A 27,823-nucleotide genomic window follows, 5' to 3' on the forward strand; every position below is an offset into this window, starting at 1 on the left:
ATCAGCTACAAGGTATAAAGGATTAGCTAAAGTAACATCTAGACGTTCCCGAAAAGAATTTATGCTGAAATTTAATCCTGATGCACACTGGAGTGCTGCTTTTTATAACAGTCTTATTTTTTACAATACAAAGATGGATGCAACATAGTAAATCTTAATCGTGATGATGCTGCAGGATTTAGACTTGATACAATGGTTACACATCGCCTTCACAAAAGCCCCATTGTGGAAGGCCATGAAACCTTAACTACATACACAGATTATGTCAATCCATATACATCAATTTTACAGACAACATCTTACCATTTTTCAGCCACAGAAACTACAGGAGAGATGTGTGCTGGAGTGGTTAAAGTTGCAGGTGTTTATCCAAAAAATCCCTCACAGCATAGTGCCGACTTAGATATATTGGAAGAGGAACCCACCTTCAAACCCATGTTCATAAATCCAGCAAATAATGAAAGAAAACTTATAGAGTGTGTCAGAGTAGATGGTGCTGCCGATGAGGGGCCAATACATGATGAAGTCCAATTTATTTGGACTGAAAGACACTTGAAGAAGTCAACAATAGCTTGTCTTGTGACCACCAGAAACAGTGGTTCCAGCTTTTCAAATAGAGTTGAACTACAAAATGGCTGCCTAGCTTTAGGACATGCAAACCTATTTATACCATCAACATTAGGGGGATCATGCATGGATAACACAACTGGAAAATCAATAAAGAAAGGTATGTAGAAAACATGAATTTAGCTACAGATGTATACATAAATAGAGTCAACAACTGTCGATGTGGAGACTCTGTTATACACCTTTATCGTGGAGCTGATTCTCATTTACAGCAAGGCACACGCAAGTATTTCTTGCTATATGTCAAAGGCACTAAAAAACAAAAGGAATCTTTAAAATTAGAGAAGCTGGATTTGTACAGCTATTTTGATACAGTCTGGCAACTGAAAGAACGCCACAGTATTAAGAATTTACCTTCTCAGTACGCGTTTGTTGTATGGATACATCATGCTGTCATCCACTATGTAGAAGTGGACATCAACAATTACCTCAGTGGTATAGTGGAGGACCACTGATTTCACTGTTACCTTTGCCTATACCAGACCCGGCAAGACCTTGGGGCAATGCTAACTGTGACCAGTGCAAAGAAACTTGCACTGGCCATTTTTTTAACCGCACCAACATCATTATTGTCACCTATTCCAGCCATGAGGAAACCACCATCTACTGTCATCAAAGAAAAGTTTGAATCTTTAGAATGTTACCCACCATCTGAATCAGTTTGTTTAGAAATTGCTAAAGAAGTACTACTCCCTGTTGGCGAAGTTCAAATGTGGTTAGATCATTTGCACACTATCAAGCAAAACAGGAAGCGGGGTGCAGCTAAAGCAGCAGAGACAAGAAGGCGTAAGAAAAAGAGCAATTCATCTAATGTACTAGTGAACTCTGAACACGATAATGGAGACAAAACTTACTGTGGAGTGTGTCATCAGGAATATCAAAACTTTACAGAAGATGTCGAAGAGTGGATAGAATGTGATATGTGTGATAGGTGATATCATTTTACTTGTGTTGGAATTGTTGAAGTGCCTGATAATTATATCTGTGATGAGTGTAAACAAGTTTAGCTTTTGTTTTGTAGCTAATTATAGTGTTTATTATTGATAGTAAACATAATCTGCAAATTAATAATTATTATGTAGAAAAAGGTTTTGGTGGCATGTGAAAAATCCCCTACTATCCCCGTGGTCCTTCACTGGGGGAATGGTGGGGGATAAGTGGGGATTTGGCAAAGAAAATGACCCCAGGTAGTAGGGATTAGAACTTTTAGATGTTCAAATCCCCACCTATCCCCCACCTTTTCCCGTGTTCATAGTAGTGGGGCAAAACATTGATAGGTACATAACAAAGCTAATAGACTTCTTGGCCTTATTAAACAGACCTTTTCAGTAATTCTGCAATCGTGGTCAAGGTCTTGACCTGCCGAAATTTCGCTTTGGCCTGTGATCAAGAGCCTCAACCTCCAATATGACTGCAGGGCCGGAGCCCACGGTCCGGCCGGTCCGGCATTGGCCTGACCACTTTTCAGTCACTTGAATTTGCAAAAAGATCGAGATACTCTAATAGAGCAGTCATCACATTATACTCTAATAGAACAGTCATCGTGATAGTCTAATAGAGCATTCATCAATACTCTTATTACACTGGTTCAGTCTGGTTGATCTAAGCCATTATATCCATTTTAATTGTCTTCAAATTACTTTCCAGTGAAATCTGCATAGAATTGCACAATAGGCTAATTGATAATACATGTTATGTATTAACAATTACAATCAAAATTGCTTCAGTATCTCAAGAACTAAACTCACTTTGTATCATGAAAGTAAAATTAGCTACTAGCTATATATTAAACTGAATTAATTGGTATACAGTAGCTCAAAATTACCTGGATATATTCTTGGTGTTAAAAGCAGAAAGAGACCGTGTATGTAAAATAGCTTCCAGATGCCATTCCAGAACATGTATTTTCAAAAATTTTCCCAGGAAGCATGCCCCCAGACTTCCTTAGCTTAGCATGTTAATGCATGCTGTAGCTGGCACACACAAACAAAATTACATTAGATAATCTGATTTAAATTTCAAATCAATAAAATGTAGTGTGCATGACTATGACCTCCATTGCAGTCCATGGCCTGACCACTCAGAATCTCTGGGCTCCTGCCCTGTATGTGACCTGTGATTTTATAGCGACGATATGTACAGCACTTTTTGATTGTGGGTTAGCTAATTGAAAAACTTTTTTTCCTTACAGAACCTTAAAGAACGTTGGGGAACTTGTCACGAATATGGTGGCCTTGACCTCTGACTATATCTACCTACTGTGAGTGCCTTTGTATCACCCCCTTCTTATACCAAAGATGGATCGATTTTCGATATTCAAGCATGCTTGTGCGCGAACAATCGTACACATTACTGAACTAACCTTGACTATACACAAACAAGGCGACTAACATGTACAACTGGTCACCCAAGCTTAACACCGTTGTCGTTGGAACCACCATTTTTTACGATAATTTGCATAATTCCGTTTACTGGACAGTTGCGAGGTTTATTTTATAAATAATAATCACTGCTTGAAGGTTCTTAGTTTACTAATTTGTTAAGATGCCTTACTGTAGTTATACTGATAGTAAAGTGTCAGTAAACTTAAGTATATGGAACATAATTATTTTACTAAGTTTTAAACTCTCAGTAAAACATCAGTGAATGCGGGTTTACTGAAAAACTACTAAAATAACAAGCAATTAACTGTTCCATATACTGGGGATATACCACTGTAGTAAACTAAGATACTTCAGGCAGTGAATCCCATCCAAAAACAGCTTATAGCTGTAAAAAAAGTGCGCGTCCAAGTAAAGCAGAGTTAACTGCGACAAAAAGTAATGATATCATAATGCGGCCATGTGCGAGGTGTGCAAGTTGTAAAATTAATATTAGCTAATCAGATAATACAATCTAATCCAAAACAGCCTAGCTGTAAAAAAAGAGTGCGGCCCTGAGAAAGGCTATGGTGAAAAAAAATGTGAAATCCATGGTTGCGGCCAAGAAATGGCTGTGATGGTAGGTTAATGGTAAAAATTTTAATAACGACAATTCAGGTGAATTTTGTACCAAGACCAAGCGGCACCAAATTCACCTGAATTGTTGTTATTAAAATTTTACCATTAACCTACCATCACAGCCATTTCTTGGCCGCCACCTTGGATTTCACATTTTTTTTCACCATAGCCTTTCTCAGGGCCGCACTCTTTTTTTACAGCTTGGCTGTTTTGGATTAGATTTCACTTCTTTTTGTATTTGTATACCCCAAAGCCGGCCTATGGCCGGCTATAGGGCTTTTTAACCTGTCATTTTTTCTTTCCTACAGGAAGAAGAAAAGATGAAGCAGAGTGATTTCTTTGTAGCTGACCTCTCTGCAAGGTGATCCTTCTAGCTGATCTCCCTACCGGATGACTTGTTTGTAGCTGAACTCTCTACAGGGTGATTTGTTTGTAGCTGAACTCTCTACAAGGTAACTTCTTCTAGCTGATCTTTCTACAGGGTGATTTGTTTGTAGCTGAATTCTCTACAGGGAGATTTGTTTGCAGCTAAACTGCTGAACTCTCTACAATGTAACTTCTTCTAGCTGAACTCTCTACGGGTGGCTTGTTTCTAGCTGATCTCTCTACAGGGTGACTTGTTTCTAGCTGAACTCTCTACAGGGTGATTTGTTTCTAGCTGAACTCTCTACAAGGTAACTTCTTCTAGCTGATCTTTCTACAGGGTGATTTGTTTGTAGCTGAATTCTCTACAGGGCAATTTGTTTGCAGCTGAACTCTGTACATGGTAGTTTCTTTGTAGTTGAACTCTCTACAATAACTTCTTCTAGCTGAACTCTCTACAGGGTGACTTGTTTGTAGCTGAACTCTACAGGGCAATTTATTTGCAGCTGAACTCTGTACGTGGTAGTTTCTTTGTAGCTGAACTCTTTACAAGGTAACTTCTTGTAACTGATCTCTCTACAGGATGACTTGTTTCTAACTGGACTCTCTATAGTGTGATCTGTTCATAGCGGAACTTTCTACTGGGTGATTTGTTTGCAGCTAAACGCTTTGCATGATTGCTTCTTTGTAACTGAACTCTCTACAATGTGACTTCTTCTAGCTGATCTCTCTACAGGATGACTTGTGTCTAACTGGACTCTCTATAGTGTGATCTGTTCATAGCGGAACTTTCTACTGGGTGATTTGTTTGCAGCTAAACTCTTTGCATGATTGTTTCTTTGTGACTGAACTCTCTACAAGGTAACTTCTTCTAGCTGATCTCTCTACAGGGCAATTTGTTTGTAGCTGAATTCTCTACAGGGTGATTAATTTGAGCTGAACTCTCTACATGATGGCTTATTTGTAGCTGAACTCTCTATTAGGTACCTTCTTCTAGCTGATCTGACTACAGGGTGACTTGTTTGTAGCTGAATTCCCTACAGAATAACTTGCAATGTAATATAACTGTGTAAATTATACATGCAGCTGAATGCTTTATTAGGGTGACCGTTCTATTAGAGTATCTCGATCTCGCATTTGCTGCACCTAGTTGCCTTTCGAATCATAACTCAGTGATTTGTAATCCGATTCTTCTGTACTACTGCTAGAACTTTCTATGATGATTATTCCAGCCACATACTGATTTTCAGCTCGTTGCTCTAAGCGGTTTGCCTGGTAGACACGAAAACTAATAGTTTTTTTATTCATAAAAATCAATCGCGTAATTTTGACACAGGTTGGGTTTTGTGTCATATCTCCATGGTCTTTATCCCGATTCCTTTCAAAGCACAAAAAGGCACTCCTACGGTGGTTGCTCCATCTACATATCAATTTTCAACTGATTCCTCCAAGGGGTTTACCCTGTAGGCGTGACAGACCTTCGACCTTATTTTACGCAAATAATCGGTCATAACTCCGTGAATGTTTAGCCCAATCCGAGCACGCATTCATGTTTTATCGCGAATTTTCCGAAGTGTGCGAAATGAAGAAGATGAAGAAGAAGAAAACGAAGAAATTAAAACGACATTTTGTTCGCTCGTATCTCGGAAATGGCTGGAGCGATTTTCTTCAAATTTGGTATGTAGACTCCCCTAACTGGGCGGCACGTCTCTATATAGCAAATTTGGTTCCAATCGGATAAGGGATCACAAAGCTACATAGGTGTGAATCTTACGTTTTCTTTCTTCCTGTTAATATACTCACGGTGTGGCGCGCCGGCTTCTTGAGCCGCACGACACACTATCGTGTGTCTTGATGTACTATGTGATGCTGCTAGTTTTTAAGCGTGTGAGCATCTTCATAAATGCCACATAAATTTAATTCTCAATAAACAATGTGTATAGATTCTCTGATAGTAATAAATAGTTTGAGTTTGGCCACCTTTCCTTTGTTCGTAGCATTGCTGTATACAGGAAAGGCGGCCAAACTCAAACTATTTATTACTATCAGATAATCCATACACATTGCTTTATTGAGAATTAAATTTATGTGGCATTTAGGCCCCTATTTGGTGATTATTAGTTTCTCATCCAGCCTTTCTAATTATTATGATGCGGGCGGGAGGGTATTACCATTATGCCATTATTTTATAATATTAACACACTGATGTACAGACCTAGTCCAAATTGTCTTTCTTTCTTACTACAAACATTTCCTTCACTACTTTTCGTGATCGCCAACTGTTTTTCGACAGTCAACTGAAAGCCTGCTTTGATGAAGTCGATAAAACACGATCGCAACTGGCACTACAGCAATTTGCTAAGGAAACAACAGTTCTCCTGGCGATATTTAATGCATTGTAGCGTTCATCAACAAACAATTATAACAGTTTGGTATTACGTGTTCTTCTGAGCATGCACAGAGTAAATAATGGCTTACCATTGGTAGCTTAAGAAGGATGCGGGGGGTGGATGAGAAACTAATAATCACCAAATAGGGGCCTTATGAAGATGCTCACACACTTAAAAACTAGCAGCATCACATAGTTCTCATTAACACTTTAACAATAACATTGTATTATCTGATTAGCTAATATTAATTTTACAACTTGCACACCTCGCACATGGCCGCATTATGATATCATTACTTTTTGTCGCAGTTAACTCTGCTTTACTCGGACGCGCACATTTTTTACAGCTATAAACTGTTTTTGGATGGGATTTCAATACTTTTGTTAGAATAAGCAATGCACTGTTGATAACAGTAGGTGAGTTTCCATGGTTTTGACAGAAACCCCAGATTACAGTATTATTATTATCATTATCAATTTACCAAAAAGGAAGGCATACACAAAAGGCAAAGCCTGTACAAGGTGTCCGCCTACAAAAAAACAAACATACATATACATATACCTACAGTACACTACAAACTAAACAGTACACAACAAAACACAAAACAGTGATTAAGAAGTTACTTGACACATAAGTAATTATAAAGGTGATGCCGGAAAGACTTTCGATTACTGTCTTCAAGGATATGTAATGGCACAGTGTTCCAGAAGAAAGTTGTGTTGACAAAAAATAATATCTCCTAGAATTAATGGTGGACTGTGGAGGGACTAGTGAAAGATGGTGACTTCTGGTAGATGCTATGGAATTAAATGAACAGTTACTATTAAATGTAATAGATGTTTGCTGGTGATATATGTCATTGAGGAAACTGACCGAAAGGAAACTTCGTCTTGACTGGAGAGAAGGAAGGTGAAGTTGGGAGCAACAATCATTCGAAGAAATGGTCCAAGAGCTGATAGATGGCTTTCTTTGATGTTAGAATTTTCAATCCAACTGCTCCCAGTTATCGAAACACAGCGGTTTCTTCCTTGTACAGAAGGTTTGAAAGAGATAAACAAAGGATGTATGAACAGAGAATAAGAGATGTTGAAATGGGCTCATTCACTCCATTGGTTTTCTCCACGTTTGGAGGGATGGGTAGTGCGGCTACAGTTGCTTATAAACGTCTAGCTTCTATGCTATCTACTCAACGGGGCCAATCTTACAGCAGTGTTGTGTCATGGATTAGATGTTCCACCAGCTTTTCTTTGCTCAGGTCAGCAGTGACCTGCTTGCGTGGAGCAAGGTCACACCGTGGCAGCCCTGTGACCATTGGAGCACTTGACCTTGCTATTTCGGAAGGCCAAGTGTTGCCATCTCATTGATTTTTTTTGAGTTTACAGTCTTTTTGTCCAGCACTTTTACCATCTGGTGCTGGGGGTGGTGGCAAGGGGTGCAGGCACCCCGGGGAAAAAAAATATATATATATATAAATTAATAGATGGACTCCAGCGACTCCCACAGATCCATCGAGCTGCCCGCTTTTGTAGGGACTCTAGTAGTTGGATATCTCCCAAATTATGCAGTGACAGAATATTAAAATATAACTGTAATTTTAGTGGCCAGGGCCGCCTACATTGGGGGTAACTGGGGTATTTTGCCCCCTGCCACAGCCCGAAAGGGGCCACTTGAATACCTGTTTAAAGAAAAATCGATATACTCCAATTTAGCAGTCAGGATCTAGACCCTTCCTTGCCCCTGGGCCCCTCTTTAACTCTTTTCCCTGGGCCCTCTAATTTCTCTGGACGGCCCTGTTAGTGGCATGCAACTGCAGTCAACTAACACCCATTTTAACTAGTAAATCCTTAACAAAACGTTTTGCCTTTCATATTGTACTGCATTGAAACGATCAAAATACTCTATTAGAGCAGTCACAAAACAGCTGTAACACAGCAATCAATATTTAGCATAGTTACAACTTCTGCTTAGCATCGAATTGTATAGTTTAAATTACTAGCTACTTACAGACTTTACAATATAAAAATATGGCACTTGTAGAAATGTGACTGTTCTATTAGAGTATCTCGATCTACTTCAAGCATTGACTAATTCAAGTGAAGAAGCTACGCCCCTGCCAAGAGATCTTGTGAAATGAAATGAGAATAGTAAAGAAAAGGCAAGTATGTACAGAGACAATAGAGGGGCGCGTAATTATGTCCTGTTGTAAATAAACGCCTTTAAAATTTATATTACTACTAAATAAACGCACCAGAATAGGCTTGTGTGGCTGTTGTCTCCAAGGTTGTCTCATTACTTGTCTTTTCGTGTTGAAGGGATTTAGTCGCAATTGATGAGTTTAACTATACATGTATTTGTGTTGTAAAACTTAATTGTAAAAAGGCGATTAGCACATATCATGATAAGGCCACACCAAGTCAAACCTTAGTTTCTGGTCACCCGCCCGCATGGTAAACCTGGAACCCTAGTTTATGAGGACTATTATTAATATTACAGGTGCTTAAGTGCATGTGACCCAGCAAGACACTTATTTTTACTGCAAAAGATCGAGATACTCTAATAGAGCAGTCAGGGATTCCAATAGAGCAGTCACACTAATCTTAACTCTAATATTAGGTGTATATGCGACACTCATAAAATGTTTCTAACTATAGCTAGTTTGTCCTTGATTATATAGCTGTTCAGATTATAACTGTTACTAATACTTTTGTAACCAAAGTAATTTCAGTAGCATTAACTACTAGCCCATCATGTGCAGATGGGCCATAGCTTTAACTTTATAATTCAAATGTAGTCCTCTAATGATTAGTCTAGTAACTTCAAATTCCCTTATCACTGAACACTGCAGGGGTATGGAAAGCTGGCAACATTCGGTGAGCTTAAACTTAAACTTTTCCATAACTAAAATTAGATTTTTTATTTATTATTTTTTTTTATTATTTATTATTAATTAGCAAAGCCCACCAGGGGCAACACGCTAATGTGCATTACAAATCACAAATTGTTTAGCTTATCTATAATGTTCTTAAAAGTGTCAAGGTTAATTGTGTTGATGTTGTCAATTTTCAAGTTATTCCAATCAATAATTGTTCTTGGCAGAAAAGAATACTTATATAAATCAATTTTGGATTGCAGCTGTGCAAATTTGAGGGGATTATTGGCACGAGTATATGATACAGGGGTTGGCTGGGGTAAACAATGGTTTGGTAGCACCAGTAAGTTTCTTACAATCTTGAATAATAATATAAATCTAGCATTTCTTCTCCTACTTTTTAAACTTGGCCATTGAAGGTAATTAAGCATATCTGTAATACTGTGTTGTTGACTGGATCTGTGCCATGGTTTATTAAGAACAAATCTTGCAGCTCGGTGTTGGATCATTTCTAATTTGCTAACTGTTGTTTGGTGATAAGGATCCCAGATAGCTGAGCAGTATTCAATAGAAGGTAACAATAATTGTTTGTATAAGTGTTCTTTGATTTGTATTGGGGCATTATATAAATTCCTTTTCAGAAATCCAAGAAGACGGTTTGCCTTTCCACAAATATAGTTAACATGTGGTTCCCATGATAGTGTATGATGGAGGCGGATACCAAGATAGGTGTGCTCTGATACAATATTGATTGGAATATTAGACATTTTATATGTAAAAGTGCTTTTACTGTGGTGGGTTGTAAATTGTAAAATATTGCATTTGGGAATGTTAAATTCCATCAGCCAGTTGCTAGCCCATTGTGTTAAGGAATCTAAGTCATTTTGCAGTATTCTGTGATCGTTGGGCGTAGCTATAGTTTTAAAGAGTAGAATGTCGTCAGCAAATAATCTAATTTCACTCTTGATGTTTGTTACAATATCGTTAATGTAAATTAGGAACAACACAGGACCAAGTACGGAACCTTGTGGAACACCAGATGTAACTTGACATGTAGAAGATCTAGAGCCTTCTACTACAACCTGTTGGGTACGACCATGAAGGAAGGACTCTAGCCACTGTAAGACAGTTCCTCTTATACCATAGTAATTTAATTTGTAGAGAAGTCTAGAATGAGCTACTCGGTCGAACGCTTTAGAAAAGTCTAATATAGCAGCATCAACTTGCAGGTTCCTGTCAATATCTTTTGCAATGTCATTAACAGTAATGAGTAGTTGAGTCTCACAGGAATGTTTTGATCTAAATCCAAACTGGTTGTCTGAAAGAATATTGTGGTCCTCCAAATGCTTCATAATTTGACTCACGATGATATGCTCCATTGTTTTACAAACTACTGAGGTGAGTGAGATAGGACGGTAGTTGTCTGGGTGAGCTTTGGAACCTTTTTTAAATATTGGGGTGACATAGGCATGCTTCCATTGTAATGGGACTTCACCAGATTCTAGTGATTGTTTGAAAATATGAGTTAGAATGGGAGATAATTCGGCAGCTGTGGCCTTCAGTACATACGGATGCAAGGAGTCAGGTCCTGGGGATTTGGATGTGTCACAGGTACTTAACAAGTTGTAGACTCCTTGTTCGGTAATCTCAAATGTAGGTAAAGATGGAAATAAGGATGGACCTTTGTCAGGAATGTTACTATTATCTTCGGATGTAAAGACAGACTGAAAGTGTTGATTGAGGGTGTCTGCTTTTTCCACAGGATTGGTTATGATATGACCATTTATAGGATTTATTAATGTACTAATACCATTGTTTTCTTGTTTTCGTGACTTGATGTAGTGCCATAAAGACTTTTTGTTACTGTCTGGTGATGAAGTTAGGTTTGTCAGGTAGGATTTGTGTTGGTACTTTAGTTTATGATCTATCTCTTTTTGTAATGATTTATATTCATTCCAGTCACTATCTCGACAATAACGTTTTGCTCTTCTATAAACTCTTTGCTTTTTACGTATGAGTCGTTTTAAAGCAGAAGACAGCCAGGGAAGGTGAATTCTTGTACTTAATTTCTTGGTAGGAGTATGAGTGTTTATTATTTGTAAATTTTGTAAGAAGAAGGACCAATTTTCATCTAAGCTTTGGGGTGATGCTTGATTTATTTCAAAGTAATCATGTGACAAGTCTGATAATTCCTCTCTTATTTTTTCCCAGTCAGCTAGCTTGTAAAGGTAAACAGTTCTGGGATGTTGTTTGATTACACGTTTAGGAATCTTGATGGATACTAAAACAGCGTCGTGGTCACTCAAGCCTGGAAGTGGTTCACATGATATCACAGAGTTAGGATTAGTAGTAAAGCATAAGTCTAAAACATTTTGAGCTCTTGTAGGGAAGGTGACTAACTGAGACAGTTGGTAGTTGTGTGATAAGTCAATAAGTCTTTCACGAAAGTGACATGATACATAGGAATTTATTAGTGTACTGTTTTCCCAGTCAATACCTGGACAATTAAAGTCACCTCCAAGAATGATGTGAGTGTGGGGATACTTTTGCTTAATCGTGTCTATGGAAGACTGCAAGTTGTCGAGTATTGTATCACTTGAGTGAGGAGGACAGTAAAAGGAGCCAACGATAAAGTCATTGTTCTTGTCAAGATGAACGTGAGCCCACACTATTTCAATAGTTGAGTTGTCATTAATTTGTGTACATGGTATAGAGCTCTTTATGGAAATAAACACACCACCACCAGAAGTGTTTCTGTCTTTTCTGTATGTTTGATAATTATTTGGGAAAACCTCAGAGTTTAGAATAGATTCATTCAAATGTGATTCTGTCCCTATAATGATGTCAATTGCATAGGTAACCAGAAAAACTTCAAGTTGGGTTGGCAAGTAGAAACCCTTATAGTTTAAACATTCCCAGATGATCACTAAAAAACACTAGTCTGGAGCACTCAATGACTCAAAACTTTGACAGTTACTTTTCTCAAGGTTACTGAATAGAAGGCTGGAAACACATAGCTAGTGGGCTAAGACTTCACATTTGAATGAAGAATTTCTGATGTGAAAATAGAAGTTAAATTTCAGTTTGGATCATGATCATTTGAACAACTTAGCTATAAGTCATAGTAATACTTTCCTGACATAGCTAATGAGACATTTATTTCACTTGGAAAGCATAAGTAGCTACATGAGCAAAACATTTCCTATAGCATATTCTAAATAAATAAATAAATATACTTAAATGCTATACATCAGTGTATAGCTAGCCATGATCCATCAACAACTTCCCTAGTGCATTTTTTGCCAAAGCACATGTACAACTACTTATGTTGTTGGTTAAGTTTCACTAAAAACAAAATCAGCATGAATTTGCTAAATTGAGCAAATAATAATACCATACAGTATATTGTCACAGTAGAGTCTATAGTTCTGAAGTCCTGATCATCCGCCCGCCCGCATCCATTTGTAGGCTTGGGAGTGACCAGAAACTAAGGTATGACTTGGAGTGGCCTAAACATGTATTTGTCACAGTAGAGTCTCTCACGAAGTCACGATTATTACGAGACATTGGACCAGGGTAAAAAGTTTACTGCTATATTTAGAGGTTGTAGCGTTTGTATATCTTAGTATCTTAATAAATAATCCCCCATGATCACTAATCACTAATAGTACAGTGAAAACTGGGGAGTTACTATTCAGTGGACTGGACTACTGGACTGGAACACTGGACTGGACTACTGGACTGACATATTTTTGATTTTTGCACATTATATGGTTGGATTTATGGAGTCTTGCTAGTAAGCACCCTTGGGGCACCTGCAGCCCACTTCTAAACGCTGAAGACGAACAGCGGAATATGCGAAAACTGTCTCTTATCTTAATAGTTTCGCTACTGTTCATTATGCCACTATACAACACTTATTTCTTACCCTGGTGTGTAGTAATGCTGCAGGCAGTGCAGGGAATTGATTGTGACAGCAATAGTTAATCAGCAATCAACTAGCCAGTAGACGGTATCCTTCGAGTTATATCCTTAGAGCAAGCTTGAGGAGCAAGCAAGCTAGTCTCGCTGCCAGACTTCTGTCTCAGTGCAGGGACTTATCTATTAAAGATTATAAGTGCCCATACTGAAAAATCTCTAATTGGTAAGCCCCTGCACCGAACTAGAGGCAAGTCTAGAGGTCTGGCCATGTTGGCGAGACTAGCTTACTTTCAAGCTTGCTCTAAGGATATCTTGAAAGTTATTGTCTACTGGCTAGTTGATTGCTGGTTAACTATTGCTGTCACATTCAATTACTACACACCAGGGTAAGGAATAAGTGTTGTATAGTGGCATAATAAACAGCAGCGAAATTATTAAGAGACAGTTTTCGTATATTCCACTGTTCGTCTTCAGCATTTAGAAGTGGGCTGCAGGTGCCCTAAGGGTGCTTATTAGCAAGGTTCCGTATATCCAACCACAGAATGTGCAAAAACCAAAAATATGTCAGTCCAGTAGTCCAGTCCAGTGTTCCAGTCCAGTAGTCCAGTCCACTGAATAGTAACTCCCGTGAAAACTGGTCATTATTCAGGCCGTAGGGACAAAATTTTCTAACCTTGCCTTTTAAAGAGGTGGCTGCATTATGCGGCCTTAAAAAAAGGTAAGAAGCATGCTGTTCTAACTGGCTATAGAGATGGATTTAGTGTATGACAGCGTATGAGACAGTGAGTGCTGGCAGCAAGGGGGCAGCCAATCTGTTAGAGCACCAAAAGCACTGCTTCAGACATAGGCAGTTGACTGTCAGCCCCAAGTGTAAAAAGTTTCACTATTGGTCCTTATAAGCTCCTGATGAAGAAAGTGATGAAGTCATTATCCATAGGATATATTTTTCAGAGTATCCATTTCAGTTCTATAATATAGTAGCCAAGCATAAAATGAACATAACACAGCATTCCAGTAGTTTAGTGGTGACCTGGAATGTCTTCAACACATGAAATACCAAATATCTAATGCCTGGCTTTCATCCACAGTGGACCTGTCTTGGTGGCCACTTGTACAGAAGGGAAACAGCTGCCACACAATCTTGCGAGCGAAACAGCTAGTTGCCACACCCCTTAATTATCAATTTGTAAAATCTTTAGCAAAATTGTGTGTGCGAGCAAGTGCGATGTGGCAGTGTTGTGTATATGGTTGCTGCCTAGCAGTGACACATCACGAGTATTGAAGTCACAATGCATTACTGTATCATCCATCTAAATGCAATCTCTGAATGTGTCATTTTGTGTAGAGAGCAATCTTCCACAAGAAGTGACCTGCAGGTTTCAGTGTATATTGTTAACCATTAATATTGTTTCACAATATTGTGAACTATATGTACAGTGAAACCTCACTTAGTGGCCACCTCTTTAATAAGACCACCTCATTATATTGGCCACCTCTAGTAGGTCCCAAATATAGCTAAGCATTACTTATGACCTCATTAATAAGGCCACCTTGTTATTCAGGCCAAATGTTTTGGTCCCACAGCCTGCCATATTAATGAGGTTCCATTGTACTTATGTGAATTTTTATTTTTCGTAACTTTTCTTCAGGTTTACTGATGGGCACTATGAAGCATTGTTGACTGGTACTTGAAATGCTAAAACAGTACGTAGCATGTCTTGTATGTACATGTAATGTGTTGTAATGTGTCCACACATCCACACATCTTAGAAATAAATATAATTGTATTCTCTATAAATAGTCAGTTCCATTGTGCCACTGGGTCATAAGTTGGTTGAGTATGGATCATCCAGGGAACTTGAGTCACATTTTGTCCTGGCCAAGTGGATCTCATCCACTGACAGAATATACAGGATCAGATCACGTGTATAAATTACGGTGGAACTTGTTTATTGCCACCTTCACTCATTCAGCAGGTAACAGTGTATAAATTCTCAATTGGAATTGGCTTTTCAAGAGTGGTTGTCTTTCTATACTAGTGGCCATTAAGATAGGTTGTACTGATAGAGTGTACATAGTAGAGATGCAACAATATCCTCCACTTAGTATCGTTGATAGTGATGCAATGGAGACTATGTATTATTGCATTTAAATACTATACTATTATATTGCAACTCTAGCACGTATTTATAACAGGAATGTTTGTTAACTGTTTAGACATACTGGAGCCACACCCACTCATCTGGATTCTACAAGTGGAGTCATACCAACTTGTTGTCATCATACTGACTCGTTACTCCCATTGTGTTTGGATGAATATACATGCCGTCATGTGAGACTTGCTACCATGGCGGGCCACTGGAAAACATTTGCATAGCAGTTATATTACAGTCATTATTGTTGTGAAAAGTGTTTGGTATTCATGTGTCTCCTCTGTATGTTGTAATTACATGTGTAATTTTGTGTGGGGGTGCTATAAAATGCAATAATGCATGGTGACAATTGTATTAGGCGATTTTGCACACTTCCTTTTAAGCTAGCTACATGTGCTAATTACTCACAGCTTGTGTCAACAACTGGTAACCTCAGTTGTACTCTTGTGTCATTCTTTAAGCCGCGCCCTTAGAGGACAAAATATGTGGGGGCGACTAATTTCAAAACGAAGGATGGTATGCAGCACCATAGATTATATCTATGGACTATAATCTATGGCAGCACACTTCTTGGTGGCTAAATGTACTGATTAACTACATAGAGCGCCAGTTCATCAATACCATAGATCCTGGATATGCATGCTATATTATTCGAACGAAAAATGATCAGCAGCGCGGCGCTTCCAAAAAAAGTTGACGGTGAACGACTATCGAAGATTTACGAAAATTCCATATAAAAGTACTGGGTAGTGAATGCGGCTCGAAGTATAACTCGCCTTTTAAGCTACAAGCAGGCTTTCTGTTGTCGTGAACGATTACCACAAGGTCACGAAAAACTTATATAAAAGTATGGGCAGTGAATGAATGTTCGAACTGGAACTTGCCACTAAAGCCACGGGCCAGCTTCTTCTCGCCGGATGTACTACTTCTTAGGCAGAAGGATGTGTCACTTAGTAAGAATTACTCGTAACTGATCTACCGTCCATGTAATGAATCGATTCGCATTCCGTTCACCGTCATGACGTATGAAAAAATCACGTGTTCATTAGAATGTATTCGGCAGTGCATATCCTCTATACCCAGTGACCGCAGTTGTGCTCTGCGTCATTCTTTAAATTCCGAGTAAAATTCTTAGAGAGCAAATGACGTGGGGGCGACTAATTTCAAACTAGCCATTCTCGAAAACAAATGTTTCAATCTGAACGAAACTTTCAGAACAGTTTAAAGTAGCGATTTCCAACCTACCAATTTTTCACACATATTTTTGCTACTTAAATTATACACCTTCAATAAACGTTTCACAAGCTGCCGTTCCAGTAAATGGTAGCCAATGCTTCGTACTTTGTATTGCACTTTATTGGATTAAAATCCATGCGGTATTTATTGAAATACAACAAATCAAAGTTTGAGAAATAAAAATCCCCATAGGGATCCGATACAAATAATTGCGTACGTAATTCTAATTGGAAGAATGTGGCACCTGTGATAGCCGAAGTTTCCGAGTGTTTCCGCATGAATCTGCTGCTGATGAGGACGAAGAAAGTGGTTCTGGGCAAACCGTATATGTTGATTTCGATTTTGCTATGTGTTTTTTGATTGGAGGACGATTGATGTTGGATTACGATGGAAATATGGCCCTTTAAAAGGTAAATCGCCATTTACACTGCTCAGAATTCAGCATTACAATCACCCTTGGCTTCAAGGCATCCACCTGCATCGATGCTAGTATAATTTGAAGGTGAACAGTTTGTTGTCTTGCGCGGAATTGCAAAATAAGGTTCAATGTTGAGCATAATCTTTTCAAAAGTGGAGACTGGCATCTGATACCAACCTTACATGGCTTCACACGTACCTGTTGTTATATTCTGGTGTATTTACTGCTGTTTTGATCCATTTTATGGCAGCTTCAGTGATTGTAATTTTGATCAGAAACTATTTATAATTTCTCTTTGTAGTATAGTGATTTCATTGTGTTATATAATAATTATTATCCTTAGTGCTTACAATGTGACAAATAAAGCTGAGCAGTGTCCAAACAAATCTATTTTAAAAATAATGTTGCTCTTACATTGTGTTATCTGATTGTCATGTTTCCGAAGTACGTGTTAATTATGACTTGTGATGCCAGTACTTGCCATTTATAAAATATTACTGATTTTTCTAGTTAGTTATCCTTGAAAATGCATTAAGTACCTGTGTATACTTAGTATTACACAATACACACAGTTTTATTTGTGAATCACTTGCTTTATTCATGTAATATTCTGAGTGGTCAGTCTACAAGGAAGTGGTCACTTTTGAGAGGTTTTACTTAGTTCATATATATGCTGTTCTTCATAAAATAGATATGTGGTGAAAATTTCATGTCATTATTAGTTTCCTATCTAGATTTATGACACTTTGTATATTGTGTTTGGTGCCATGCAATATACATAAAAAGCATTGAAATGCTGTACACAAAAATCACCACACTGTCAACTTCTTTTCCTTATATCTTTTGATAGGAACCACTGATTGAGGTGGGGTTTGCACTAAAATGGCCCTGACAAAATGCACAATATTTGTCATACCAATGAATGTATGGAATGTTAATTATTTAATTTAGTTGGAAATCTCTATTTAAAGACACATTGCCCTATATGCCAAGCGAGTATTGCGGAAAACAACAATGATCTGGGATTTGTATTTGGCCTCTAGGTCGACTGAGGACGACTGAAACTTCGTTTGGTGCTGAAATCACGACTGTAGGGTAATCATGTATGGTGAAATCGATGATGTGAATCTTGAGGTGATTGAGTGAATACTGAAGCGATAACAGGGCGATCAATGTTCGGAATGAACAAAGGAACGCAAGGCATACACCTGCGGTTGCGTCTAACCGCATGCAATTAAAAAAAATGAAATTTCCCCTTTGATGTCGGCAACCTAGATCACGAAACAATCGGCATGGATTTGCTTCACTGCTTGTGTGGTAGTTACTAGTGGCACGATGAGTTCAACTCCAGAGTTTCAGAGGGATAGCGTAAGTGACGGGTGGATTACAGCATAGATATTATAGTAACCACAGGATTGGAAACGCGATCACGTGCTCCATAGAAAACGCGTACTGCCTGGCGGGCTATCCTTGCAGCACCTGTTCGCAAAAGAAAAACTTTGCTGACTGTTGTATTTATTGAGTTTTCTGGCGTTCTTGTTTCTTGAGGGCAGGTTACTAGCCTTTTCGAACGTTATCAAGGACAGTTAATCAGGTCAGTATTACTTTTGTCACGTTTGATATGGCGGCCATCGAAATTGTTAGTTTTGGACCCTTAGTACATCCTGAGCGACGAAGTTTTCTTGTATTTCACCCTCTATTATTTGCGACAACATTATTGAAAACAAGGATAGCTGATAAACAATTCATAAAATGCGTAATCAAGACTCACGGTAGTGAGTCACGCGGCCAAGAAACTACAAAGCGCACGCCCAATTAAAATACGCGCGGCCACTACTGTGAGTTATTTACGTGTAGGGCCGGTTTCGCAATATTAGTCCTAGATTACGCAACATCTCAATAGATTTGTATTGCGTTACGTGATAAAAAAATCTTTAGGAGTCATCATCATAGTTTTCTTGCGACCTCGCTAAAATAAAAAAGTAACCATCTCAAAATAAAAAAATAGGCGTATTTCACTTTATTTCTCTACCTTATGTTACAACTACTGTCACGTTATACCAGTCAACATAGTCGTGTTTGTATAGTCCAAGGCATTAGAGTTTGTGTCCACGTCGTGCCTTTAAAAGTTATTGTAGGGATTAGAGGTTTGATTGAAGAAAATACGTCGAGCGTTTATAAATCGCCAGTTGTCTTATGGTGTGAAGAACAAAATCACTAGCGAAGGTGCTTTAAGCATACTCTTCAATTCTCTATTTACATGTAATTTTTAATAGATTAACCACAAAGGCCGATAAGGTGAATACAAAAGGTAACAAGTCTTTAGGGGTTACCACCTCTATGTAGTGTTTACCATGTAGCTTGTGCTGTGGCTTCCATTAAGTATTATGCACACACAAATGGTGCAACAAAATTTTGTAATGGATTGCTCGAATGGGGTTGGTGGTGTTGTGGCTCGAATGTGGTTCGTGGTTTGCCAGTGACCATGTATGAGTTGGGGTTGTTCCACACAACTTACACAATATTCAAATTTCATGATGACCATGAAAATTTCTTGCCATATGATAAACATACAACAATGTGTAACAATGTTAATCAACATCACATCAAGACTTGACTAAAAACAGTTCCAACAATAGTGATGATTTCTTGTATGTCAGCATGACGATACTGAGACCTGTAAAAGAATAAGCAGGCACTGAAGTTAACCTTAAATTAAACACTCATGCAACTGACCTGGAACATTGGTCGCAACACCAAAAACACTTGTTTCGATATCTGATGACACAATCCAGCAGGCACTGAATTAAAAGAGAATGTGCAAAAAATCAATATGCCGGGCTGTATCAATAATAGAATGGATAATCAAAATGAACAAAAATTATATCCCAGGCTAAATGAATGAATAACATAACTGTTGGGTAAGCATGTCAAACCTGAACATTAGGACATTAGTCAAACAAAAGTACGCTATCACAACTTGGTCATAATACAATGTTTGTACCACTGGACTTCACACTGGTTGCCCAAAAATTATGCCATTCCGGGACAACAGCATAATTATGAAACAAATAATTACTACAACACAGAAGGCTTACTGTTGCACTGTCTACACTGATATACCATAATTTAAAAACATAACAGGTGGGCATTACACTTAACATCTGGGTACTAGGAAAAAATCACTAACATCACAACATGTAAACTGACCTGGAAATTAACACCCTTGATGCCACTACAGTCTACACTGGATATTTGTTTGAACCCATCAACACTATGCCCGATACATCTGAGTAGACTGACCTGCAAATTCACATCACTACTATACAGTGATAATTGATAACTACAAAAACAACAATTGCAATAATACAATTCTTCTGTACGTCAACTGACCTGAAACACACATGCAAACTGACCTGGAACATCGGTCGCAACACCAAAGACACCTGTTTCGATATCTGACGAAACAATCCAGCAGGCACTGAATTAAAAAGAGAATGTGCAAAAAATCAATATGCCAGGCTGTACCAATAAAGGATGGATAATCAAAATGAACTAAAAATATATATATCCCATGTGCAGTTTAAGTTAGTAACATAACTGTTGGGTAAGCATGTAAACCAGAACATTAGGTCATTAGTCAAACAAAAGTACGCTATCACAAACTGGTCACTGATAATTGATAACTACAAAAAGAACAATTGCAATAATACAATTCCTCTGAACGTTAACTGACCTGAAATTCTGTATCTTTGTTCTTGCATGGTCTCAACTTACATATGTACCATGATCACATTCAACTGCTAGTGGATAAACCAGTATGACCAGATGGCTTGCAAAAACCAACAAGCAGGTGTTAAATACAATACACCTAAAGCCTGGAATATGAAAAATATTATAATATAAGCATTATTCCACACTGATATAGTAATAGATTATAGGACGTTGTGGAACTTGCCTAAACGTGTAAACTTGAACATGAGGACAACTGCATAATCTGGACACTTGGAATTGTCCAATACCTGATGAACAAGTTAGTACTAATGACATTCACTTCAACATTTTATCCCAGCTGGGTGAATCTCTTGTAACTGAGTAAAAAGGTGTTTATTTTCCACCTGCAACCAAAGTTCTACATTTCTGTGGTTGAGTGTGCATAAACTGACCAGGAAAATCAGTATGCCATAGGTAGGGTCCACAACGTGAAAAATGAAGTTGCAAGAAACAAAACCCTGACTATCGTAGTATGTTACCCTTAGTGCCCCATCACTAATACTACCCTTGGTTTGGAACTGAGTTCCCTTGTTGGAGCAACACGCGGATTTTAATATCTCATGTGATTGATCTTTATTCCGAACGCTCAAAAGAAGACGTCCAGAGCTTCCAGATTCTGAGTGTGATATCAAGTGTTGTTGGCCTACCAAACCATGTATAGAAGTGAGTAAAACGTTGCCTGTGTTTTCCACGGAGGCTGATTTTCTGTAGATGGGTCGAGAAAATTTTTTGTTCGAGGTGCTCTACCAGCCAAGAGAAGAGAAGCCAATCCTATCACATAAGATGGTAATGAAGTTGGATGTATAAGTATTCTACACACCAAGTTTGAAAGAGCTGCGACCTTTCTAACCATCTGGCTGGTAGAGATGAAATTTTCAGTACAATGATCTTCAATGATTTTGGTGGGTTGCCTCCTTCCTACTGTTACAAACTGTCTTCCTAGGAGCTTTAAATCAGAGGAAGATCCAGAAGAACATCTGAGGTTTCTAAGAAGTGGTAAAATCCTTGACTTTTAAAGTTTAAAGGTCACTGGAATCTACTACTCTAATAGAACATTCAGTATCCTATAAGAAAAACCATGTAGTTCAGTATACAATTACCATCTGCTTTTGGATTGTGTCAATTGAACAGCTGTATAGGTTGCTTGGAAAGTGTGCATTTTATGGACATTTAAATCTTAAGATGCAGTTGCTGGAGAGTCTAATAGTATTGAATTTTGAAATCCATGCCATTCATTTGCTATGAAGTAATCAATTTGTATCAGCTGGAGCACTCTATTGCAGAACCAGCTCAGGTAATCTCACATTTTACATATACCTGGATTTCTATACAAAAATTAACAACAATAATTATGTATCTTGTGCAACTGCCTAAGCAAATAACAACTCAGTAATGTAGGTATAGCCATAATACCCTAATGCTGCTGTGTATGTGGCCTATGAGTTTGTGAAATTGTTGATTCATGACTGAGATAGAGGTAAAGCAGAGCTTCACAGTTTTATTTGTCAATGTGAGTAGTCTATTACTTTATAGGTGTAGTAGACCAGTAGATTACACATGTTTTTACAGTGTCCTTTTATCATGTTTTGCACAGGTAGTGAAAATAGGGCAAGGAACCACAAGGCCATGGTCCCCCAGTTTTGGTGGTCAATTCTTGTAGCAAAAGATTAATCACAACTGTTAGTAGCTGCTTAATTTTTAAAGTGAAAATGGCCACCCAAAGTACTGTCTCAGAGCCCTGGAGCATGCATCCAGATGGAATCTGTGTATGCATCGGCTAATTAAAGTGGAACTTTTTACATTCAATTGCAAGCACTTGATAGTTAAATGTAAGGAGATGTGCATGGTGGAATACTTCCTTGAACTTGTTAGTGTACTTTATTGTCCAAAGAATACATTTAACCTGTTGTATTGATTTCTGTTTGTCACAGGTCCATATACATTGGACTGCTCTGTGTAACAACACCCATTCAAAATAACAAACTTAACTTGAAAATACTCGTCAATCTGTAATGTTATCTACTTTAATGAAGCCAAATTTCTGTTCATCTAGATCTATTAATTTTTTCATCTCTGCCTATAGCTATGTCATTGTTTCCCTTATCATATCAATGATTTTTTGTTCCATTGATTGTTGAGTGCAGCTGTAAGAAGCTGTCATCAAAGTTAATAAATGCATGGCTAGAGCAGACTAAAAGGCATACAAATCATTCGAGGTATCAATTCAGCTAACTAGTTTGTAAAGAAATAATTGGCTATTAAGCTTGCACAATATTTAGCGTATTGATGGATAAGAAACTGGTGATTGTGTTCATTTATTTAAGTGTATGGTCATACACATGTATGATTTGTTTATTGTCTGCCATGGATATTGTACTGTAAACTACGTGTGTGTAATGTAATAGACTAATCACACAATTTGTTTTTGAGGTGACCTAGCATGCAGGTAGGCTAATGTACCGTACGCCTCACTGTATAGCTTTATAGGATGTGGAAAATGGATGCAGGAGCTGGAATAAAGAATGAAAGACCTGGCAGTTTGTCTACTTTTTGAACACAATGCAACTACTGAATATAGATAATTATTATAGAGTTAATTATGAAGGAGTCTTTGCAGTGATAAACGTGCTTACTTATACTCATATACTTACAAGCTTAGTATGTGCTTATTGTGCTACACTTGAAAGTTGTTAACACAACTTTATGGTAAAACAGTCTATGGGACAAGGGGGAGCTGTAGCCTCTGTAAAAAAAATTATGGGAGTTTTCCCCCTAAAATTATCTGTAACTGTGATGGAGAGCTTAGCTCAATAGCATCAATAATTTGAGATACTATAATAGAGCAGTCAAGTTTGAGATATTCTATTAGAGCATGCAGTCATGGTATTCTTAGAACCATTAGAGGAGCAGTGTAGCAAGCTACGTATGTAATTATAAATAAGGAGATATAGTCTAGTTGGTGAAGGGCAACTATTGCCAGCAGGTAGTGACCTTTTTTTGGTCTTCAACTTACAGCTAGACCATGGCATCATCAATCTAGACCCCATCCCCCCTCACCCCCCTAAATAAAGGTGTCTCATCCACCCTTACTATTCCTGCATTAAAATCATACTGCCAATCATTCCATCAACTATCATTAGCTATCATGGACGATTCAGTTTTGGTAACTGCTTTCCAAAGTAATGTGAGTGAGATGATGAGTGTGCAACAGGGAAGTGCAACACTTAGAGTGTGTTGGTCCTAGCATGAAATCAACTACATGGCAGGGGTCTGGATTTCCATCCTAGAATATTTTTGTGATTTAACACCTTGATTGAGAGTGCTAATGACAAAGTGGAAATTTTAATGCTATAAATTAACACTGTGTAACTTTTAAAAGTATATACCACATTGTTTCAAATGAAACTATAGCTAGATGCACTCATACAATTACAACTAAGTGAGTATATAACTAACTACACATGTCAACAATTAGTGAAAACTAGCAGCGATTATATCATCATGTACATTGCAGGATGTCTGGGATGCCATCTCTGGAAGACTACTTTACTTGTACAAAAATTTCCCAACCACACTGCATGAGGATGTCAAAGTACAATATGCACCTCAAACATTGCAGATTATACATATAGTTGTGCTCTTCAGTGTAATTTAAAGCTATAGCCTTGCCCTAAACATTTATTGAAGAAGTTGCTAGCTAGGTTATGCAGGATTATTGACATACATACATGTATACATACACTGTGAAAAAGGTGGGATATAAGATGGTATTTCCAGTGGCTTATTGAATACAAATAAGCCTTAATATAAATCCTGTATTATACTCATGTTATACTTTAGTATAATGCATACTATATTATTATATATATGTGACCTGAATTTTGGAAAATCACCCATATGGGCACGCGTGAAATAATTAGAATTTTCGTGTTTAGTGGGTTGTTAACAAGAGCAGGGCACAGTTTTGAAAATATTTCAAGAACTTTCTTGTAATTTAAGGTATAGAGAATGGCCTAAAACCACCAACAAGTAGATTTGCACTATAAAGCTTGTGATTTGATCGTTAAATATTTTAGGTATCAAATGCGCCCATATGGGTGATTTTCCAAAATTCGGTCACATATGGTTTCAGTTTATTTACCACATTACTTAAAATAGCTTATATCAAATATAATGCCCACACTATACCATCACATATATGGTTTCAGTATGTTTAACACATTAACTAAAGCCTTACATGTGATTGTTAGTATACTACAGGTTATATCAAGCTTTTTTGTATTCAATACGCCACTGGAAATGCCATCTTATATCCCTCTTTTTCACAGTGATACATATAGTCACACACACACGCATGCACATACACACAACACAACACATATATACATACCAGCTATAGACTCAAATGTTGTATACTTATGATTATGTTTTCTTGTGTGTATCTGTGCTTTATTCTCCCTAATGGAGGTCTGCACAGTACCAATAATAAATAAATACATACATACATGCACAAGGCCTTTGATCTGTATCTATATTATTTATACAGTAATACTATAATGACTGTGCAACTTTTATTAAATTAAGCAACTTGTCTACAGCTGTTCAATTAACACAACCAATAGTAGATGGCAAATGTCACGGTTGTTCTAATAGAGTGAATGTTCTATTAGAGTAGTAGCTTGCAATGGCCTACTCGCCTTTTAACTTTAAAAGTCAAGGATTTGACCACTTCTTAGAAACCTCAGATGTTCTTCTGGATCTTCCTCTGATTTAAAGCTCCTAGGAAGACAGTTTGTAACAGTAGGAAGGAAGCAACCCACCAAAATCATTGAAGATCATTGCACTGAAAATTTCTTCTCCACCAGCCAGATGGTTAGAAAGGTCGCAGCTCTTTCAAACTTGGTGTGTAGAATACTTATACATCCAACTTCATTACCATCTTATGTGATAGGATTGGCTTCTCTTCTCTTGGCTGGTAGAGCACCTCGAACGAAACTTTTTCTCGACCCATCTACAGAAAATCAGCCTCCGTGGAAAACACAGGCAAAGTTTTACTCACTTCTATACATGGTTTGGTAGGCCAACAACACTTGATATCACACTCAGAATCTGGGAGCTCTGGACGTCTTCTATGGAGCGCACGGAATAAAGATCAATCACATGAGATATTAAAATCCGCATGTTGCTCCAACAAGGGAACTCAGTTCCAAACCAACGGTAGTCTTAGTGATGGGGCACTAAGGGTAACATACTACGATAGTCGGAGATTTGTTTCTTGCAACTTCATTTTTGACGTTGCGGACCCTACCATAGGGGTATGGAAATGGTTCCTTTCCTTCTGTTGTGACATTACTTACAGCTGACTGGTAAATGATCATCGATGTTCCCGTGGACCCCAACAATGACTATATCAATAAGGCCATACCTATTGGATCTTATGTTGCACGGGCGAAACCTTGAAAAATATGGGTAGGTAGGTCGATTTGATAATGATAGTTTTTTCAATAGTATTATTTAATGTAAACATAAAAAGTATCACAGTACATGGCTACTAAACTTTAAAATTCAAACTACATAAAGCATGGTACATCAATACAAATACGAAAGCATTTGTTACCAAAAATGAACCTATGTAACTATACGTATGGTTTTAGTTTTTCTTTTGCTTCTTCATATTATTAGGTTGTCTAGTGGCAGGCCTTTTGCCACTAGATCTACACAAAAAAACAGATTGGCCGTACAACAGCGTATTGCTTGCGTAACTCTTTGATGGAATCATCATTGACCAGTCCATCTGGTAAGCCACAAAAGTAACAGATTAGAGGAAACGATACGAGCGTTGCACTGTAATATTATACTTCAATGGAATCACTGCATATCAGAGCTGCACGTGTAACTATCAAGTCATAGCGGCATGAAGTTGGCGGAAATAATTCAGAACCACAGGTATACAGCTTCGAGTAATCAATTTGTAAACCCAGAAAAAACTTCTGGGATTATGTAAGCTCGTGAGGAAAATTGATCATGATGTGGATCCAGCATCCACAAGCAATCTGTAAGGGCCTTCAAAAACTTTATACTTGTGGTTTCGACAATACCTGGACTCCATCCTAAGTTTCTGCTGTTCAACAGTTCAAGTAATTTATTGTAAATGGCATGATCACCTCTCAATGGCTGTTCATCATATGGTCGGGGTAACACTGTCTTGTGAGCTGCAGACATCATAACCTGGAAGGCGTTAGGTTTGTCTCCACTGTGTGCACAGGACAAAGAAGTGCTCACACTTCTATTATCTTCCAATGTAAAGCATACAAACTTGCAATGAAACTGATTACAGAGAAACACTGGGGCATCAATGCTGACCTTTTATGAAAGGCACAGGAAATGAAGTTCGCATGGCATAATACAGTGAGTAGCTATATGATTTATAAATATTAAATACCTTTTAATAACTGTATTCTATTGTATAACATTCACATACATACATAATTCAATAATAATAGTAATATAGCCCTAGCTATATAGCTATATAAGCAAACCTCGTGGGTAGACAAAAATTGATCAGTCTGGGAGATCTCCACTTTTACAACTCTTCTTTCTGTGCTGTACGACTTCGAAAGTAAATCACCAAAAGAGTTTTCCCAATTACAACTGATTATTTTTGAACGCTGTACAAGCTTCAGCCCTTCTTTTACAATCACGCTTAACCACGCGCACGAGTTAGAAGCCATATTAGAACACGTGATCAAAAATCACGTGATTATCATTATCATTTTAGGTTATGAAAAAAGACAGTCGGTCGGGCCCGCGCAACATAAGATCCAATAGGTATGGCCTAACTTCACAAGTTGGAATGAATTTCCTCTCAACATGTGGTGGAATGAATTTCCTTTCAGCATCTGGTGGACAGGTCCATAAACCCTATCGCACAAACACGGTGAATCAGTGTGTGGCGATGTGACACGTTGCACAAACTTCACTCCTCGTTTCGTTAGTATTCAAGACCGGCATAATATATCATAGAGTACCTCAGTATTCTTGACTCTTACTTCTTCAAGCGTTGCTCAAGCGAT

General features: G+C 37.9%; 1 protein-coding gene and 1 long non-coding RNA gene across 3 annotated transcripts in view; both read right to left on the bottom strand.

The window, feature by feature from the left end:
* Positions 1-27,823, bottom strand: part of LOC136255526 (uncharacterized) — a 298,310-nt gene that overhangs the window by 166,290 nt on the left and 104,197 nt on the right. The window lies entirely within an intron of this gene.
* Positions 19,520-21,164, bottom strand: LOC136256355 (uncharacterized). 2 transcript variants are annotated; one of them, XM_066049290.1, is made up of 7 exons: positions 21,143-21,164; positions 20,935-21,094; positions 20,754-20,854; positions 20,393-20,457; positions 20,187-20,319; positions 19,713-19,777; positions 19,520-19,653 (listed from the first exon to the last, which is right to left on the bottom strand). In XM_066049290.1, the coding sequence occupies exons 2-7, from the start codon at positions 20,954-20,956 to the stop codon at positions 19,578-19,580; spliced, it is 462 nt and encodes a 153-aa protein (XP_065905362.1). In that variant the 5' UTR covers positions 20,957-21,094; positions 21,143-21,164; the 3' UTR covers positions 19,520-19,577. The 2 variants fall into 2 exon arrangements, 1 of the variants encoding a protein (XP_065905362.1); XR_010701470.1 differs by lacking the exons at positions 20,754-20,854; positions 20,935-21,094; positions 21,143-21,164 and having other exon boundaries at positions 20,370-20,567.

Source organism: Dysidea avara, chromosome 5 (assembly GCF_963678975.1).
Source record: "Dysidea avara chromosome 5, odDysAvar1.4, whole genome shotgun sequence".
Lineage (NCBI taxonomy): Eukaryota > Metazoa > Porifera > Demospongiae > Dictyoceratida > Dysideidae > Dysidea > Dysidea avara.

Excerpts from the sequence above, each read along its gene's own strand:
- LOC136256355 (XM_066049290.1), bottom strand. The coding sequence starts at position 20,956 with ATGTTCAAGTTTACACGTTTAG. Across the intron at positions 20,458-20,753 it reads AATGTGATCATGGTACATAT|TGCCTGCTGGATTGTTTCGT; the intron begins GTAAGTTGAGAC and ends TTTTTAATTCAG. Across the intron at positions 19,654-19,712 it reads TGTTGCGACCAATGTTCCAG|GTCTCAGTATCGTCATGCTG; the intron begins GTCAGTTGCATG and ends ATTCTTTTACAG.